Source organism: Mobula birostris, chromosome 1 (genome assembly GCF_030028105.1).
Source record: "Mobula birostris isolate sMobBir1 chromosome 1, sMobBir1.hap1, whole genome shotgun sequence".
Taxonomy (NCBI): Eukaryota; Metazoa; Chordata; class Chondrichthyes; order Myliobatiformes; family Myliobatidae; genus Mobula; species Mobula birostris.
In genome coordinates this window covers 225,442,732-225,463,479 of record NC_092370.1, presented here as the reverse complement: position 1 = coordinate 225,463,479, position 20,748 = coordinate 225,442,732, and the positions used below count along the sequence as shown (strand labels likewise).

General features: G+C 40.1%; 1 protein-coding gene across 5 annotated transcripts in view; it reads right to left on the bottom strand.

Moving 5' to 3' along the window:
* Positions 1-20,748, bottom strand: part of smek1 (SMEK homolog 1, suppressor of mek1 (Dictyostelium)) — a 131,392-nt gene that overhangs the window by 86,315 nt on the left and 24,329 nt on the right. For all 5 annotated transcript variants that reach the window (XM_072272658.1, XM_072272666.1, XM_072272643.1 and 2 more), the window contains exon 2: positions 1,204-1,259. In XM_072272658.1, the coding sequence (XP_072128759.1) occupies positions 1,204-1,259 (56 nt within the window). The remainder of the gene's footprint in view (positions 1-1,203; positions 1,260-20,748) is intronic.

Sequence of the window (20,748 nt, the reverse complement as noted above, 5' to 3'; positions counted from 1 at the left end):
CAGCTATTATAGCCATCAATCTTTTTGGATAAGTCTCTATTGGTTTTGCACAACGAAATGGAACAAGATTTGCCCACTCCTTGAAAAATTGTTCATGCTGCGCCAGGTTAGTTGGGGGGCAGGTGGACAGCAATCTTGAGGTCTTGCTAGAAATGTTCCATTTGGTTAAGGTCAGGACTCTGACTAGGCCACCCAAGGACATCAATTTTCTTCATTTGAAGCTACTCCATGGTTGCTCTGACCCATGTGCTTTGGGTCATCCTGCTGAAAGATGAACTACCTCCCCAGATTAAGCTTTCTGGCAGAGGCTACCAGGTTTTTATCTGGGATCTTTCTGTATTTAGCAGCAATCTTCTTCCCATCAATCCTGACCAGATTTCTAGTCCCTAATGCTGAAAAGCATCCCCATAGCATGATGCTATCTCCACCATACTTCACATTGGAGATGGTCTCATCTGGCTGATGCGCAGCATTAGGTTTACACCACACATACCATTTAGTGTTAAGGCCAAAAAGCTCCACTTTAGTGTCATCCAACCACAAGTCCTTGCACATCTTTGTAGTATCTTCTAAGTGACAACTTGCAGTCTTTACAGGCGAGGATATGCTTTCGTTTTAGCCAGGACATCTTCCTTGCCATTCTTCCACAAATACCCTTTCTGTGAAAGGTCTTAGGAGATTGTGTAGCCATGAACTTCATCTCTAGTTGCAGCCACCTTCTTCTGCAACTCACAATGGACTACACTGAGCTCCAAGGTATGTTCAGTGCCTTTGAGATGGTCTTGTACCCTTTTCCAGATTTGTGCTTCTCCATTAACATTTCTCTGCCATCTTGAATGCTCTTTTGAGTAATTTTGGTGTGGTCAGTTGAAAATCTACCATACTGTTGGACTTTATAGAGAGGGTGTATTCTTTACTTTCTCAGTTTCATAATTTTGGGTTTTAATTTTTAGTAAGTTGTTGACAGGTTTTGGAATTTTTCTTTTGATTTATTATGATGCATAATGTTTTAGATTAGCTCAAAAATCCTACTTCAATACATTTTAAGTTTAGAAAATGAGACAGCAAAATGCAAAAATAGCAGTGGGGGCAAAATACTTTTTCAAGGCACTGTCATTGTTTCCTGAATGGTCCCAACAAAAGTCAGTTTTCTAACGTAGTCCTTATGTCAAACTATAACATACAATTATCTAGGTGCCTTACCTGTTGTTTTTGATAAGCTGTATTAGGATTTATTTTTGATTCAAGGAGAAGAGAACCTAAAAAGAAAAAAAGAAAATTTAATATAGGTGGTCATTTTTGTCTTGTTATTTGAATAATCAAGATATTTTAAAACTTCTAACATGTTACTTGAAGGTATTAGCTTATGCTGGAAAATAGTTACTAAGATAATCTCTGTTCTTTCCTCATCTCTGTGACTTTATCAACAGTCTAGACAATGAATTAGATCTAGTAAAGAACATTAACTGAACTTCCAATGTTAAGTCTATTCCTAAACACAAGAGATTCTGCAGTTGCTGGAACAAACACAAAATGCTAGAGAGGTTCAGCATCAGGCAGCATCCATGGAGGGGAATAAACCAGTCAACGTTTTAGGCCGAGACCCTTCAGTAGGACTGGAAAAGAACGGGGCAGAAGCCAGAACAAGGTGAGGGAGGGGAAGATGAAGTAGAAGCCAGCAGGTGATAGGTGGAAAAGGTAAGGGCTGAAAAAGAAATCCGATGAGAGAGGAGAATGGACCATGAGAGAAAGGGAAGGAGGAAGGGCACCAGAGAGAGACAAGGGGAAAAACTGGGTAAGAGGAGAGCTAAAATGGAGAATCGATAAAGAAAGGAGGGGGAAAATTACCAGAACTTGGAGAATTCTAACTTCCAAAGATTGAAAAGTCTATTCCAATATTCTCATAATATATATTTTGCATTTAGCAGCAAGGAAGCATAAACGATGAATAGGAGGCTTGACTATTTTCCCCCCTTACTTTCCCCAGCACCGATACCATCTGCAGTTTCTAAATGGTACTTCAAAAGGCCTTCTACTAACTCAGCAGAATTTGACCCTTTTAGCGAGTATTACAGATACTGTAGCAGAGTTCTTTGAACAAAAATGATCAGGCCAAGTCAGCAGAATTACTTTGTGAAAAAGAAATCACTTTTCACCTACTTATTGTGTACTTTGAAGTCATACTGAGAATAAAAATGAATTCGACTTAGATTTCAAAAAGACATTTTGACAAGGTACTATATCAAAGGTGATTGCTGAAAATGAAAGCTCATACTAAAATGGATAGAAGACTGGCTAGCTAACTGGGATATATAGAAAAAGACATAAATGGGACTTATTTTCTGGTAAAATGCAGTGAATGTTCGTACTCCAACTTAATTCAATATAAATTATTTGATTAAGGCAGCATGAGTATTATTAAATTTGCTGGAAATTAATTTGCTGGAAATTAAGTTGCTCATTAGAGCATATAAAGAGGTTACTAAAAAAGGATATTGACGGGATAAGATGGGGAAAAGATGGGACAAAATAAAAACTATGCAGGAAAGATTTGGGTGTCAGAATACAGTTTGTAAAAGGCAAGTACAGGTGATACCCACATTACCAGGGGCTAAGGCTGTTTCTATAGAGAATGGGTCTTACTATGATTTTGGTTATGTGAAGCCATGTCATCTATGCATGTACCATGACAGTTGAAGCCAAATTTTGTAACGGTGCATTTACTTTCTCCCACCCCTGCCACCACACATGAATTTCACGAAATCACTTTTATTCTACATCTCAAAAGTTTAGGTACAGATTTGCAAATTTTATAAGTGTGGATTTCAGTAACTTCAAATGGCTGTAATACAGTAGTTAACTGTCTGCAGTTACAATAAGTAATTAGGGAGACTAACAGAATATTAGTATTTATTATGAAGAGGAAATTAATACAGAAGCAGGAAGGTCAGTCCACTATAGTAATGGCCTCCTTCTTTAATGATGTATGTGAAATCATGGCCCATTACTTAGAATAGGTAAAGTTATTTTAATGATAAAGATTAGCTTTATTTGTTACATGTATATCAAAACATGCAGTAAAACCTGTTTTGAGTTCATGACCAACACGGCCTTAATATTGCGCCAGGGATAGCCCACAAATGTTGTCATGCTTCCAACACCAATGTAGCATGTCCTGAACTTACTAACCCTAACCCCTACGTCTTTTGAATGTGGGAGGAAACCAGAGCAGTTGGAGGAAACCCACGTGGCCAAGGGTGAATATACAAGTTCCTTACAGACAGTGGTGGGAACTGAACACTGACAGCCTCCACTGTAAAGCCATTACCTAGCCACTGTCCTACTGTGCCACCCTGAGGAACAGTTGGAAAGGTTCAGCTCATTTATGCTGGCAAGCATCTTAACAGGGTGGATATAGAGAAACTTCCTTTTTGTAGGAAGAATCTAAATGGGGAGTGGGAAGGAAGTCACTGCATAAAAACAAGTTATCACCCATTGAAGCCTTAAGGAGGTGGATTTTTCCTCTCAGAGTCAAAGGCCTTTAGAACTCTCTACCCAAAATGACAGTGGAAGAAGCATTTGACTATTTAAGGCAAAGGTAGATAATACCTTGATAAACAAGAGCTTTGAAAGGTTACTGGGGTAGGAAGGAATACAGAGTTGAATGTGATTGTACTGAATTGGAGAGAAAGCTTAAGGGCCCAAGTAGCCTTCACCTGTCCCCAATTTGTGGGAATGTCTAGCCCATGGCCACCAGAAGTAGAGAGGGGATATTCAGGATGGCCTTAAGAACATCAAAGTTACACATGAGGAACACACAGATACATGCACAACCTCAAAAATCCCACTCTCCAACCATCTCAAAACCCACAAAAATCAGAGAGGAAACAAATCATCCTCAATCCTGAGGCAAACAACAGGAATTCTGCAGATGCTGGAAATTCAAGCAACACACATCAAAGTTGCTGGTGAACGCAGCAGGCCAGGCAGCATCTCTAGGAAGAGGTGCAGTCGACGTTTCAGGCCGAGACTCTTCGTCAGGACTAACGGGTCTCGGCCTGAAACGTCGACTGCACCTCTTCCTAGAGATGCTGCCTGGCCTGCTGCGTTCACCAGCAACTTTGATGTGTGTTGCTCAATCCTGAGGACTGCCTAAGAGAATGACAAATGAACAAAATATATGAATGGGAAAGAAAAGTCCAGGCGACACAGATTTACATAGAATAAAAAGAAAATGTGAAGTCATGTCATTCGGCTACTTTATGAATTGATGTATAACAAAGTACAACAATATTTCAGATAGAGAGATACATATGAAATTATAGCCTTAAATGACAGGAAAATTAGAGATAAAGGTAGTGATGTGGAAAGGTCTTTAAAAGATAACCTGTAGTGAAAATCTTATCAAGGTAGTTAATAGGATACAAAGACAGATACAGGAAAGAAAGTAAAAGATTTTAGAAATATTCAGATCAGACAGCACAAATGGAGAGAGAAGCAGAAATAATTTTTCAAGTGGATGAACTTTCTTCGGCAGGTTAATGGGCTATTGAGCTTTATCACAAGTGGCTTCAAGTAAAAATACTGGCAAGCACAAGTATAATTATTGGTTTCAAGGAGAAAGTGTTAATTAATAATATTCTTACAAAGGGAAAATGATTAGAATATTACAAAATTAAACAAATTAAGGAAGGAAACTATAAAGGTACTAGGAGTGAGACAGTTGTTGGGAGTTGCTAATCATCACAAGACAAAGGAACAGAAGTAGGCCATTCGGCCCATCGAGTCTGCTCCACCACTCCACCGAGTTATACTTTTCTCCCATCTAGTTCCAATTTCCAGCTTTTTCCCCATATCCCTTGATACCCTGACTAATTAGATACCTATCAATCTCCTCCTTAAACACTCTCAATGACTGGGCCTCCACAGTTGTACGTGGCAACGAATTCCATAGATCCACGACCCTCTGGCTAAAAAAATTTCTCATCTCTGTTTTAAATGGGTACCCTCTAATTCTAAGACTGTTGCCTCTTGTCCTGGACTTGCCCACCAAGGGAAACAGCCTTTCCACATCTACTCTGTCCAACCCTTTCAACATTCGAAATGTTTCTATGAGATCCCCTCTCATTCTTCTATACTCTAATGAATACAGTCCAAGAGCTGACAAATGCTCCTCATATGTTAGCCCCTGCATTCCAGGAATCATCCTCGTAAATCTTCTCTGAACTCTCTTCAATATCAATACATCCCTTCTAAGATAGGGGGCCCAAAACTGCACACAGTGTTCCAAATGAGGTTTCACCAGTGCCCCATGGAGCCTCATCAACACCTCCTTACTCTTATATACTATTCCTCTTGAAATGAATGCCAACATAGCATTCACTTTCCTTACTGCCGATCCAACCTGGTGGTTAACCTTTAGGGTATCCTGCCCGAGGACCCCCAAGTCCCTTTGCACATCCGAATTTTGAATTTTCTCCCCATCTAAATAATAATCTGCCCAATTATTTCTTCTTCCAAAATATACAACTGTACATTTCTCAACATTATATCTCATCTGCCATTTCTTTACCCACTTCCTGCTCCTCCACCAATCTTGGTGTCATCCGCAAACTTAGCCACAAAACCATTTAATCCATAATCTAAATCATCGATATACATTGTAAAAAGAAGCGGCCCCAACACCAATCCTTGTTGAACACCACTAGTAACCGGCAACCAATCAGAATAGGATCCCTTTATTCCCACCCTTTGCTTTCTGCCTATCAGCCAATGCACCACCCATTCCAATATCTTTCCTGTAATTCCATGGGCTCTTATCTTATTAAGCAGCCTCTTATGCGGCACCTTATCAAAGGCCTTTTGAAAATCCAAATACACAACATCCACAGCCTCTCCCTTATCAATCTTATTTGAGATTACCTCAAAAAATTCCAATAGGTTGGTGAGGCAGGATATTCCCTTCATGAAACCATGCTGGCTTGGGCCTATCTTGTCACGCACCTCGAAGTATTTCATAACCTCATCCTTCAGGATCGACTCCAATAACTTTCCAACTACTGATGTCAGGCTAATAGGTCTGTAATTTTCTTTTTGCTGCCTTCCTCCTTTCGTAAACAGCGGAACTACATTTGCGATCTTCCAGTCCTCCGGAACCATGCCAGAGCCTATTGATTCCTGGAAGATCATTTCCAATGCCTCCACAATCTCCAAAGTCACCTCCTTCAGAACCTGTGGATGCACCTCATCGGGTCTGGGAGACTAATCTATTCCTAGTCCATTTAGCTTCCCAAGCACTTTCTCTCTAGTAATCTTGACTGTACCTAATTCTATTCCCTGAGACCTCTGGCTATCAGGTATGTTGCTAATGTCTTCCACTATGAAGACCGATGCAAAATACTCAATTAGTTCCTCTGCCATCTCTTTGTTATCCATTATAATTTCTCCAGCATAATTTTCAATCAGTCCTGTATCTACCCGTGTCACTCTTTTACTCTTCATATATTTAAAAAAGGATACTGAGTTTTTATGTTATTTGTCAACTTCCTTTCATAATCCATCTTTTCTTTCCTAATGACTTTCTTAGTTTTCTTCTGTAAGTTTTTAAAAGTCGTCCAGTCCTCAGTTTTCCCACTAATTTTTGCTTCCATGTATGCCGTCTCTTTTGCTTTTATTTTAGCCTTAACCTCTCTCGTTAGCCACATTTGTGCCATTTTTCCACTCATGATTTTCTTTTTTCTTGGAACATATTTTTCCTGCACTTTCCTTATTTCTTGTAGGAATTTCATCCAATTCTCCTCCACCGTCCCTCCATCTAGCTTACTTTTCCAATCTACTTGGGCCAGTTCCTCTCTCATACCACTGTAATTTCCTTTGTTCCACTGAATTATTGATACACCCGATACCAGCTTCTCCTCTTCAAATTTGAAACTGAACTCAATTATATTATGATCACTACTTCCAAGGGGTTCCATTACCTCCAGCTCCCTAATCACCTCAGGTTCATTACACAGCACCCAATCCAAAACAGCCGATCCCCTAGTGGGCTTATGGACAAGCTGCTCCAAAAAGCCATCCCGTAGACATTCTACAAACTCCCTCTCCTGAGATCCAGTACCTTCCTGACTTTCCCAATCCATTTTCATATTAAAATCCCCCATAATTATCTTGACGTTTTCCTTCTGACATGTTTTTTCTATTTCTAGCTGTAACTTGTAGTCCACATCCCGGCTGCTGTTTGGAGGCCTGTATATAACTGCTATTAGTGTCTTTTTACCCTTGTCATTTCTTAATTCTACCCATAAGGATTCTTCCTCTTCTGATCCTATGTCCCTTCTTTCTATTGATTTGATATCATTACTTACAATCAGGGCCATGCCACCCCCTTTACCTACCTCCCTATCTTTCCTATACACTGTGTATCCTTGGACATTCAGCTCCCAATCATATCCATCATTTAGCCATGACTCGGTGATGGCCACAATGTCATATCTTTTAACCTGTAGCTGTACAACAAGGTCATCCGCTTTATTTCTAATGCTGCGTGCATTTAAGTACAGTACATTTAGATTACCAATTTTGCTGCATTTCTATCGCACAGCAAATTAACCTGAAATTATCATTGAAAATTATGACAACTGTCAAACAAATGCTCATATTTAAAGAAATAATAGTACAAAATTTTAAGTGTATTGACAGGGCAATGCAGTAGATATTAAAGGGCCTTGTGTTGTTGCTTGTTGAGTTCTAAGTTGTTCTGCTGAGCAGTGTGGGCATGCTATAATCAGTCCTGGAATGTGTGGTGACACTGCACCCTGCCCCAACATATCCTTGAATGTGTTGGTTGTAACACAAATGATGCATTTCACTGCATGTTTCGATATGTGATAAATAAATCAGAATCTGATAATGGTTTATGTTAATGGTTAGGCCTTTGACAAGATCCCACAAAAGAGACTGCTCCACAAGGTTAAGGATCATGGGATCCAGGAATGCTGGCAAACTGAATCTAAGTTGACTGGGTAATATGAAACGGAGGATAATGGAACAGGTCGACCTTCACTAATCCAACTACCTGTAATCCGGTTCCTTCGATAATCCGGCACTGATTATGTTTAATGTGATCCTTCTGCAATTCGGCGTTTTCACTAATCCGGCACTCCTCAGGTCCCAATGGTGCTGGATTAGTAAAGGTTGACCTGTATAAGATTTACCTGTGATTTAATGCCCTTGACAGTGGCACCACTGGGACCCTTGTAGTTTGTTATATATGCAAATAATTTGGATTTGGGTGTTAGTGGATGATCAGTAAATTTGCAGATGGTATCAAGATAGATGGCACTATTGGCAATGTGGAAGGCAGTCTTACACTAAGAGTGATACCAGTGTTTTCTGAAATGGGATGAGAAATGGAAGATGGATTTTAATTCTGATAAATCTGAGGTGATGCATTTTGGGAGGGAACATTTTGGGAATCCTGCATGAGGACTCCCAAGTCCCTTTGCACCTCAGATTTTTGAAATTTATGCACATTTAGAAAATAGTCCACGCTTTTCTTCCTACTACCAAAGTGCATGACCACACACTTCTTTACACTATATTCCATCTGGCACTCCTTCGCCCATTCCCATTCTCCCAATCCAATCTGTTTAAATTCTTCCGCAGACTCCCTGCTTCCCCCATACTACCTGCCAATTCACCATCTTTCTATCGTCTGCAAACTTGGCCACAAAGCCATTAATTCCATGATCTTAATCATTAACATATAACATGAAAAAAAGTGGTCCCAATACAGAACCCTGAAGCACACCACTAGTGGCCAACCTGAAAAGTTCCCCTTTATCCCCACTCTTTGCCTCCTGCCGGTCAGTCAATCTTCATTCCATGCTAGTTTCTTCTCTATAACACCATGGGCTCTTATCTTGTTAAGCAGCTTCATGTGCGGCACCTTGTCAAAGGCCTTCTGAAAATCCAAGTAAACAACATCCACTGACTCTCCTTTGTCTATCCTGCCTATTATTTCAAAGAATTCCAACAGATTTGTCAGCTAAGATTTCCAGAAAAAGAAACAATGCTGATTTTGGCCTAATTTAACATGTGCCTCCACGTACCCTGAAAACTCTTCTTTAAAAGTGAACTCCAACATCTTCCCAACCACTCAAGTCAGGTTAAGTGACCTACAATTTTCTTTCTTCTGCCTCCCTCCCTTAAAGAGGAGTGATGACATTTGCAATTTCCCAATCTTCTGGAACCATTCCACAATTTAGTGATTCTTGAAAGATCATTAATAATGGCTCCACAATCACCTTAGTTACCTCTTTCAAAACCCTGGGGTGTAGTCCATCTGGTTCAGGTGACTTACTATCTTTAGACCTTTCAGCTTCCCAAGCACCATCTCCTAAGTAAAAGCCAACTACACTCATTTCTGCCTGCTGGCACTCTCAAATTTCTCTATTAACCATCCTGGAAATTCTGGAGAACCAAAGGTTCTATACAGATGAGACAGTAAAAGAAACTATTATTGTAAAGTAACACTACTAGAAAAACATCAGAGCTTCAAAAACATAAATCCTAAGAGCTTTGAAAGAGGTAGCTACAGAGATCATGATTCTCCAGATATTTTCCAAAATTCTATAGATTTTACAATAGTTAATGAGATCGGAGGGTGGCAAATGTGACCCTATTGTTTAAACAGGGTGAAGTGAGAAAAATGGGAATTATTTGGTAGCTTGACATCAGTATTTAGGAAGACACGAGAATCTTGATGTTTTACCAATAACATAACTGGACAGTGCTAAGATGATTTATGAAAGGAAACGGAAACTGCCTTCATTGAGGATGTATCCAGTAGAGTAGATGAGGGGGTTAAAACAAGAAAATGTAATGCATTTGGATTTCCCAAATAGGATCTAGTAAACAAGGTTAGAACAAATGGAATTAGGGGTCAACTTACTAATATTCTTTGACAGTTAATTAACAGAGAACAAGAAAGCACAAATAAGTACTTCCGAGGTTGGCAGGCTGTGCCATCATCATCATATGACATGGGTGATCAAGACTTTTGACCATGGTAGTTCGTAGCAAATTTTTCTACAGAAATCACTTGCCGTTGACTTTTTCTGGGTAGTGCCTTTGCAAAATGGGTGACTGCAAACATTATCAATACCCTTCAGAGATTGTCTGCCTGGTGTCAGTGGTCACATAACCAGGACATGATATGCACAGGCTATGAGTAGTGGCATAATACAGAGATCAGTGCTACAACTACTCACACTGGGGTGTATGGGGTGTCAGGGAGGGGTAGCACCTCTGGTGGGGTAACATGTCGCGTCCTTTTCAAGGCGGTTAGTCCACCTTTGGTCCCCACCTGGCACTCAGTTCTCACCTGTGGCTCCCCTTAGCTGTTTGCATGTGACAGCGGCCACACCCTGGGCAACGGCTTCGACAAGCCGGCTAAACCAGGTGAGGGTAGCCGACGGGTCTCAAACCCTCGGTGAGATAGGGAGTTGTCTATCCCAGCATGTGAAGACAGACTCCGGCGGATTGGGCGGATGAGACTAATGGAAGGTCCAACAGTCAAGAAGGCAGTCTCTGCAAGCGTCGTGGAACGTGTAGAGTAGGACAAGACACAGAAGACGTCCTGGTCATCCACTGCACCTAGTCCCATCTCCAGTCGTCTAGACTCTGTCTTGCCACTGGATCCAGATGGGAATTGGGAAGAGAGAGTGAGGCTGACACTGCGCAACTCTCCCTCACTTAAATCCAAGTCACGCGCTAGTCTCAACACCATCAATAATGGTGCCGAGGTCCTCATCGACGTACGATGGACGAACAACAACTCACACTCAATATCCAAGTTTAATGAAGACACCAGTGGGAATGTAGTGATGAAAATGCAAAGACTAAGAGAAAAGGCAAAATTAATTGACATCTGCAGTACATGGAAACATGACGTTATCAAATCAAAACTGGAATGCAAATACTTTTTAAAATAATGATGAAAGACAGAAAATGCTGAGATTCAAAGAGACCTGGGTATATTGTAAAAGGTAAAGATTAGCTTTATTTGTCACATGTACATCAAAATGTACAGTGAAATGCATTTTTGTGTGAAATCAAGTGGGCTGCTTTGTACTGGATGGTGTCAAGCTTCTTGAGTATCGATGGAGCTGCACTCATCCAGGCGAGTGACAAGTATTCTATTTCACTCCTGATCTGAGCCTTGTCCACCATCTACAAGCTTTAGTGAGTCAGGAGGTGAGTTATACACTGCAGGATTCCTAGCCTTTGACCTGCTCTGGTAGCCATGGTGTTTATATGGCTAGACCAGTTCAATTCCCTGTTAATGGTAACCCCCAGGATGTTGATAGTAAGAGATTCAGTGATGGTGATGCCACTGAATGTCAAGGGACAATGGTTAGAGCCTCTCTTGCCTGGCACCTGAGTGGCTCGAAGGTTACTTGCAAAGGTTGTGATGGTTCATGGGTTCAGTGAAGGTTTACTACAGTGGCTCCGTGGAGTTCAGCTACAATGTCAGTTTAAATGGTTCGGCGTGGACTAGATGGGTCAAAAGGCCTGTTTTGTGCTGTACTTTTCTATGACTCTAAATACATCCACATAAAGCAGTCACAGAGTTGAAATGCTAATTCTGCTTCTTCTGCTAGAAACATTGCCTCAACTGTTAGTATTTCCATACTTTGTTTGATATAGAAGAGAATAAGTTTGAATGGACTTCTAGGAGCCAACTGTCTCACTAGGCCCCCTTCCAAATCATAATCATTCTCGTATGTGTCTATGCTCCCACAAAGTTGCACATAATTTTCTAAAAGCTTCATATCCCTTGGCATTCCTGATGATTATTTCATTTCTGAGCCAGCTGGTGGCGTAGTGGCATCAGCACCAAACTTCGGAGCGAAGGCTCCCGAGTTCGAATCCAGCCGGCTCTCTTGCATGCTTTCCATCCGTGCTGGGTTGAGCGTGGAGCTAGCAACTCGGCCTCGTAAAAATAAGGAAGCCTGCTTAAAAAAAAACGCTGTCATGTTTTTGTTTAAAGATCTCAGTGAACGCTCCAGCCAGTTGATCAACACTGGTCTTTAGTACTTGGCCAAGTACCCCGTCTGGGCTAGATGCTTTTCATGGGTTCACCCTCCTGAAGGCTGCTCGCACATTGGCCTCAGAGACAGAAATCACAGGATTATTTGAGGTGGTGGGAGTTGTTGATGGTTCCTCTATGGTTTGATAGTCAAAGTGAGCATAGAAGGCATTGAGTTTATCTGGAAGCAAAGCCCTGTTGTCGCTTATGTCGCTTGATTTTACTTTATAAAAGGTGAAAGCATTCAAGCCCTGCCACAACTGTCAAGTATCCTTTATTAATTCAAGTTTGGCTCGGAATTTCTACTTTGCCCATGTGATGGCTTTCCAGAGAACATACCTGGCCCTCTTGTAACTTTCTTGGTCACCAGACTTGAATGCCTCTGATCTGGCCTTCAGCAGATTGTGGATCTCATGGTTCATCCAGGGGAAGGCTCTGAATGATCTTGTGGGGACACACTTGTCTACAACCACTTTAATAAAGTATATGACACCCATGGTGTATTCATTCAAATCCACGAATGAACCCTTGAATACTGCCTAGTCTACCGACTTGAAGCAATTGCATAACTGTTCCCCTACCTCTGCCTCTATGCAGGTAGAAAGACAGCCAAGTGATCAGACTTACTGAAATGTGGTCTGGACATGGAATAGTAGGCATTCTTTATCTTAGTATAATAGTAGTCTAGTCTGTTGAGACGTCTGGAGCTACTGGTTATATGCTGATGGTAATTGGGCAGGGTTTCTTCATACAAGCCTGGTCGAAGTCCTCAACTGTGATTTGAAATGCACCGGGATGGAATGTTTCATGTTTGGAGACAGCATCATATAGTATCTCAGGTTTTTGGTTATAGTCAGCTGCTGGTGGTATATAAACTTGGTTAGGATTATGGAGAATTTCCAAGGTAAACAGAAAGGATGGCATTTGATTGTTCAAAGTCGAGGGAACATGAGTTCGACAAAAATGCCACATGCGAGCATCATCGAGTTTATCATGAAACATACACCTCCATCTTTTGCCTTTTCCAAATCAGCATTTTGGTCCATCCTGTGAATCGAGAGGCCTTTGGGAGTAAGCTATTTCTTGGTTACACATGAAACAACAATCTCTCAGTTCATACAATTGTATTAAGACTCCTTTTCTCTGTCGGAAAAGCTCACATATTAATTTTCTGTCTATCTACTTGCACATTACTTCCTGAGATTTGCAGGCAGGGATACATACAGGAATATTCAAGTCTCTCACCTTCACCATAAGAAAATTTATTCTCTTCTTCCCAACAAAATGAATCTCATATTACATTCCACACTTTAAATGCAACTCCTCAATCATGGGTGGTTAAGTGTTGCTTTCCTAAAGAATAGTGCATATCACAATTTTCCATGATGTAAAGCCACATCATCTACCCCTGTGTCAAGAAATGCTAATTAAAAAGTAAAACTGCTCTTATTTATTTACTCATCCGCCCATCCACATAAACTCTGTGAGCACATTTTTGTTTGTATATTTTGTATCTCAGACATCCTGTCAGTGACTTATGAATTCCATAGGGCCAAGTTTCTGTTAAGTAGCTGTAATGCTGGGGGTGGGGGTTGCAATTTTATATGCCATTTTCCTGAGAGGCAAAATTAAGATACCTATACATTTCAAATCCATTCCTTATTCCAATATAATTTCTCCCAAAGATTGCAATATACACAGATGGATCTGGGTATAGGTTCATTCTGGTTCCAGCAGAGCAGTCAGTCGCATTCTCCCGTCCATGTAGTCTTACAACTTATGCTGGCAGATGAATTGGCCAGCATCTGCCAATTATTTCTCATTGCAGGTGGTGCCAAATGAATCAATGATGAATTGATGTGTATGCAAGATAGAATGAGTTGCAGTCAACTTATTCTACCTTGCATACAACTTTACCATCTGAGTAAGAACTGTTGGTATGGGATGCAAGATCTACCTGCAAATTTAACTCAGTTTTCCTATTTCCATCCAAAACGCTCACTGTGCCATTACCCAGCTGCACTTCAGCAAGGTCAATCTAGTCCTCAAGTCTCTGCCTATATTATAATCCCAGAATATAAGCAGAGACTGAGGTTCACCAAAGTTTGGTCAAGGGAAGTGGAGGGGCACTTAGAGGACTGCTTTAAATCAAGCAAACTGGACTGTAATTCAGAAATTCATGTTTGGATCTGAATGAATATGCTGCAATCGTTACTGACTTTATCAAGACCTACATGGATGTATGTGTGCCTTCAAGAATATACCGAACCAGAAGTCCTAGATAACCAGAAGATTTGCAGTCTACCAAGGATCAGAAGTTTCAAGACCAGCGATTCAAAACTCCACAAGAAGGTACGACATATGGAAGGCCACTGTGAGAGCAAGAAAGGCAATTCCTTGTGAAGTGAGAGGCAATCAGATGCACGACTGATGATGATATCTCAAAGGTGTCAGGGTTGTGAGGTTAACTGGACACTGCGCTCAGAGTCTGTTTCCACTTTGTGCCTCTCTATGGCTCTACAAATATTACAACTAATCATTAACCTACAATTTTATATATTATTTTTCATCCCATGCTTTACAAATTGTACGATTAAATCAAAATTATGGTTTAGTAATAATGTCAGATATTTTTTAAATAGCCAGTTTAAAAATAATTGATGTATCATATTATGTGAGACAACACTAACTGTTTGATATATATATATATATTTATAACTGCATTGATATGTTGGGACCAGGTTAGATCCTCAGAGATCTTAACACCTAGGAACTTGAAACTGCTCACTCTCTCCACTTCTGATCCCTCTATGAGAATTGGTATGTGTTCCTTCGTCTTACCCTTCCTGAAGTCCACAATCAGCTCTTTCGTCTTACTGACGCTGAGTGCCAGGTTGTTGCTGCAACACCACTCCACTAGTTGGCATATCTCACTCCTGTACACCCTCTCATCACCATCTGAGATTCTGCCAACATTGCATGTATCATCAGCAAATTTATAGATGGTATTTGAGCTATGCCTAGCCACATCCGAGGAGCAACAGTGTTGATCGTCAGCAAGGAGGACAGGTTATCACCAAGCCCTAACACAACGTCATGGATAAGCTGGACCTCACATTGGCAACACTCAGTGCCCAGACTGTCTGCCTACCTCACCTGTGCAAATCTGGAAGGTCTTGCTTTAGCTTCCTTAGTTATTCAAGAGCACATAAAATGAGAGTAGAAGCAACTCATCCAATGCAAGAAGCAGCATAGAAAAATGGAGAGCTATGTTGGAGGGGTAGTTTAGATTGATCTTAGAGTAGGTTAAGAAGTTGGCACAACATTGTGGGCTGAAGGGCCTATACGGTTCTACATGAGGCTGCTAAACAAGATAAGAGTCCATGTATTACAGGAAAGATATTAGCATAAATAGAAGACTGGCTGAGTGGCAGGAATAAAAGGGGCCTTTTCTGGTTGGCTGCAGGTGATTTGAGGTGTTCCAAAGGGGTCGGGGTTGGGACCTCATCTTTTCACGTTATATGTCAATGATTTGGATGATGGAATTGATAGCATGGTGGGCAAATTTGCAGATGATATAAAGAGGGGTGGAGGGGTAGATCGTATTGAGGAAGGGTGTCTACAGAAGGACTTGGACATATTAGGAGAATGGGCAAAGAAGTGACAGATGGAGTACAAGAAAAGAATACAGTTGACGTTTTAGACTGAGACCCTTCATCAAGACTGGTGAAGGCTCTCAGCCCGAAATATCAACTGCACTCTTTTCCATTGAATCTGCCTGGCCTGCTGAGTTCCTCCAAAATTTTGTGTATGTTGCTTGGATTTCCAGCATCTACAGATCTTCTCTCGTTTGGAATAGTGTAGGGAAATGTATGGGCGTGCACTTTGGCAGGAAGAATAAAGGTGTACACTATTTTCTCAACAAAGAGCAAATTCAGAAATCAGAGGTGCAAAAGGACTTAGGAGTCCTCACACAGAAATTCCTAACGATTAATTTGCAAGTTTAATTAGTAGTAAGGAAGAAAAATGTAATGTTCTTTAGCCAGAGATGTGTGAATCTGTGGAATTCATTACCATAGATAGCTTTGGAGGCCAAGTCAATGGGTACATTTAAAGCAGAGGTTGATAGGTTCTTGTATAGTGTATGGCATCAAAGGTTACCTGGAGAAAGCAGAAGAACCGAGTTGAGACAGATGATATATCAGCTACGATCGAACGGCACAGCAGACTCAATGGTATGAATGGTCTAATTCTGTTCCTATGTCTTATGGTGTTATGTTCTATCCTTCAGTCCAGTGAAGGGTCAAAGCAATAGTAATTACTGCCTCAGATAATTCTGTAGACACACTCCAGTCTCAAACACTAGCTTTGATCACAAATCTGGTTTCTTTCTGCTGCCCAACCTATACTGATTACAAGATTACCTGAATCTTGGCCTACTGTATTGAAAACTTCAAGTTACAATGCAGAATAGAAGACAGAAGGATGGATACCATTCTTATGTTTGTCTCAAATGTGGCTATAAATGGATTCTGAAAACAGATGAATTAACCATGCCTTTGGCTGCGGAGGAAGAATAATCCACACAAAAGATTCTATAGATGTCCAAGTCTCGTCTTTCCTTCCAATAGTGGGACTGATGTATTTGCATTTTAATCATATTCATTTTCTTTGTTTGACCAGATGGTTTTTCACACTTCAGTAAGCTATGAATGCAACAGTTTAAAAAGTAAGCTACAACACAAACAATTTATAAATCACTTTTTGCTTGTAATGTAATAATTTTGTCACAACTTCAGCTTGCAATTTATTTAAGGTAAAGTAATTAAGGTATTCAGCCGGAGGCTGAGATTCAGTGGAATTGTTGGCTCTTATTGAAAGGTCAGGCTTAGGTTACATATACATTAAACAAAGGTTCTTTTAATGTAACAGTCATAACTTTTGAAAGAAAAACCTAATTGGCAGGTAACACTAGCTTTAACCATGGCAATTAGGACAACATTATGGTGAACTATTTTAAGAAAAATATTCAGTATCGTGAGTCACACAAATACAAGATGCTGAAATCATCTGCAATTTATAATGAATTATGGAACAGTGAAGTTTAACTCAAATTGTTCTGGAATGCACATCAAACTGAAATGAACAAAAGAACAAAAGAGCCGCTGATGTGGCATAAACACCTCTCTTGAAACGAGGTTGTTTTCAAGGCCTCTGTAAAGGACAAGGAAGTTAAGTCTCTGGGTTTGCCGATGTCAGAAAAAATAGATTTGAAAAATCCTGGCAAAAATCCACAATTTACTCCGCAGCGATCCTTGGCTTCCCAGATGCTTGTGAGCTTTGGACAATTACCATAGACACACCAAAGAAATGGAAAAATACCACCAATTCTGTATCCATAAGTTTACTGAAGGGGTATGCAAATCAAGGTCAATGCCTTCTCCCAAACCGACATCCACAGCATGAGATCATAAGACAAAGGAGCAGAATTATAGGCAATTTGGCCCATCAAGTCTGAGCATCCATTCAATCGTGGCTTATTTACCATCCCTGCCAACCCCATTCTCCTGTCTTCTCCCCATAACCTTGGACTCCCTGACTAAACAAGAACTTCTCAGCCTCAGCTTTAAATATACCCAAATGACTTGGCCTTCACAGCTGTCTGTGGCAATACATTCTACAGATTCAGCACCATCTGGCTAAGGAAATTCCTCATCATCTGTTCTAAAGTGACGTCTTTCTATTCTGAGGCTGTGCCCTCTGCTCCTAGACTATTAGAAGCATCCTCTCCATGTCCGTTCTATCTAGGCCTTTCAATATTCGGTAGGATCAATGAAAGCCCTTTATTCTTCTGAATTCCAGTGAGTACAGGCCCAGAGCTAACATACGCTCCTCATATGTCAATACCCATCTGATAATACTTCTGCTCCAAGGCAAAGAAGACTACAAGTATCATTAAACTGGATTAACATAGAAAGGCACTTGATGGTGGGTATATATTTATCAGTGCACTGAGGTCCTCATCAGGCAGGACACGTTGTTTGTAAGCCCAACAGAAGACTCTGAAACCAGAAATTATTCTGACCTTGTTCACGGGAAAAGATTACCAAAGTTTCAAGACTGTATTTTAAGAAATACAAAATCCTTACCAACATGACCACACAGAATGGCAAAATTTCAGGTGTTATTAAGAATCTTGCTGCCATACATCAGAACACAGAAGCCCAACAGAAGTGGCAGGAGGAGCACACTACCTCCCAACTACCTATTCTGTTGCCCATCACCTGCCTCACCTATGCATCAGCCTGCAGTTCTATATTAGCTATCTTAGAAGCAATAAAACCAAAGTGGGAACAAATCACCCTTGATCCTGAACTGCTAAGAAGTGGTTCGCTTCCTGTATTTCCCTTGTCGTAAATTGCTGAAACTAAATAAAGAAACCTCTAATTTTTTTTTATTAACCTCTTTACATTTCTTCACAAAGAAGCTTAAGCAAGTAAGAAAAATTTATTGCACAAACAAGCACATTGGCTAATATTCCTTTGAGAGCCTGCATCAAACACTGCAATTTGATTGTTGCTTACAAGGAAAACGCATCTGCAGAAAATCAGGGCAGACTTTGAGTTTACAATCTCAAGAGGCATACGAACATTTGAAAAGGAATAAATCATGATTGCACAGGTGGGAAATTTAATAAGCAGCGTCATGCACAATGTAGTGATAATTACTTGTCTCAGAGACAAAACACATTTATCCAGCATGCAATGATATTGTTTTTACCAATGGTGCTCAGGACAGTCAAATAATTTAACTAATTGAGAGACAAACTGAATCTATTGACACAAATCAAAAACGTGTACTTTCATCTCAGATTCTAGGAGGCATGTTTTAAGCAATTCAATTCAAATATAAACTCATTATACTTCATAAAAGAATTCATTATTCTTTTAGAATCTCTATAATATATACCTGAATCATTTGTTTTTCCAGAAGCATTTCAAACTGGAGTCTGAAAACTGAATGAGAATCCTTCTATGGATAGCTTGGGGGGGGGGTGGGGGGTGGGAAAGCATCAGAAGACTTGTCTCAGGGAACTGTACAATATAAATTAGTGTGGCATTTGGAGTACTGTGAGTAGTGTTAGGCCCTTATCTAAGAAAGGATGTGTTGGCATTGGAAAGGGTCCAGTGGAGATTCATGAAACTAATTCCAGGAATGAAAGAGTTAACATATGAAGGGTGTTTGATGCTCTGGGTCTGTACTGGCTGGAGTTTAGAATGAGGGCGGGAATCTCACTAAACCCATGAGATACTGAAAGGCCTACATAGAGTAAATGTGAAGAGGATTTTACAACAGTAGGGAAGTCTAGAACCAGAGGGCACAGCCTCACAATACAAGAACATCCCTTTAGAACAGAGATGAGAAGGATAAAGCATAGAAACCAGCCCTCCTGCCAAATGAATCTGCAGCGACCATCACTCGATTAATGGCCGAGAGCTAATAATGAAAGGGTCCTTATATTGATACAAGACTTGTTCTAACATCAGTTGTCATGCTTCATTCTTTGACCATTTCAATCAATCAATCAGAGATGATGACAATATTCACTAGTCAAGGAGCCAATTATATGTAGAATGCTCAAGAAAGAAACTAGGAAGAAAATACGAACTTATTGTAATGTAATTTATCAGAGGAGATTACAAGTTTTTTTTAAAAAAGTGTTATTTAGGGCCATAGGTGATTATGCAGAAATTAAGGTTTCGGCAAATATAAACAAAAGCACAACGTGCTAGAAATACTCAGCAGATTATGATATACCTGTGAAGTGAAACCTAGTTAGGGTCAAAGAATATTCATCAGATCTGATTTACCTCATTTGATAATGTTATTTCCTCCTCTACAGTTGCAACCTCACCAGGCATTTTTTTTTATTTCTAGTACCTTTTTTTGGCTTTTTGTAAATCTAGCAGAGCAAAAGGTTTTAAATTATAGCGCTGATAAGAGGTCAAGAGTGAGATATATTATCAATTTCTACATCCAGAGCACTGAAAATTTTCAGTATTTGCAGCTTTATTTTGGATTTTGCAGTATCTTGCTTTTGTCAAACATTTAAGGATTTTATACCTGCCATAAACTTAACCAAATCCTTCAAAGTATGTCAAAAGCAACACTTCAAAAGCGGCAGGGAATCACTGGTGAAAGCTTTTAGATTTCAGCTACATGTAACTACTCCAGAGGTTGCTGTCGGATTATACCATGCCGACAATCTTATCACAAATCCTTACCAATGTATCAAAAACCACACAGCGAATAGAATATCCAAGTAGGAACTGGCACATCTATCAACAGGTGACCTTATTTATTCAAGCATCTCACCAAAGAAAGGAAACACATAAAAATCAATCCAAAAAATATGGAAAAGGAAGATCAGGCATCCTGGATTCGTTGCTTTGACTGTTAAAAGTGACTTTCTTCCCTTCTACAATTCCAAGGTTTCTAGTATTTCTATTTTGATTTTAGTCTTCCTGCATCTGCACATTTTTATCCATTAGTTTTCATGATAAAGTGTTTTGGAACATGTTGGCATTCATTTCACATCATTGATGATCAGCCATTTCAACATTCATGTAACAAGAATTTAAAATTTCACAAGCAAC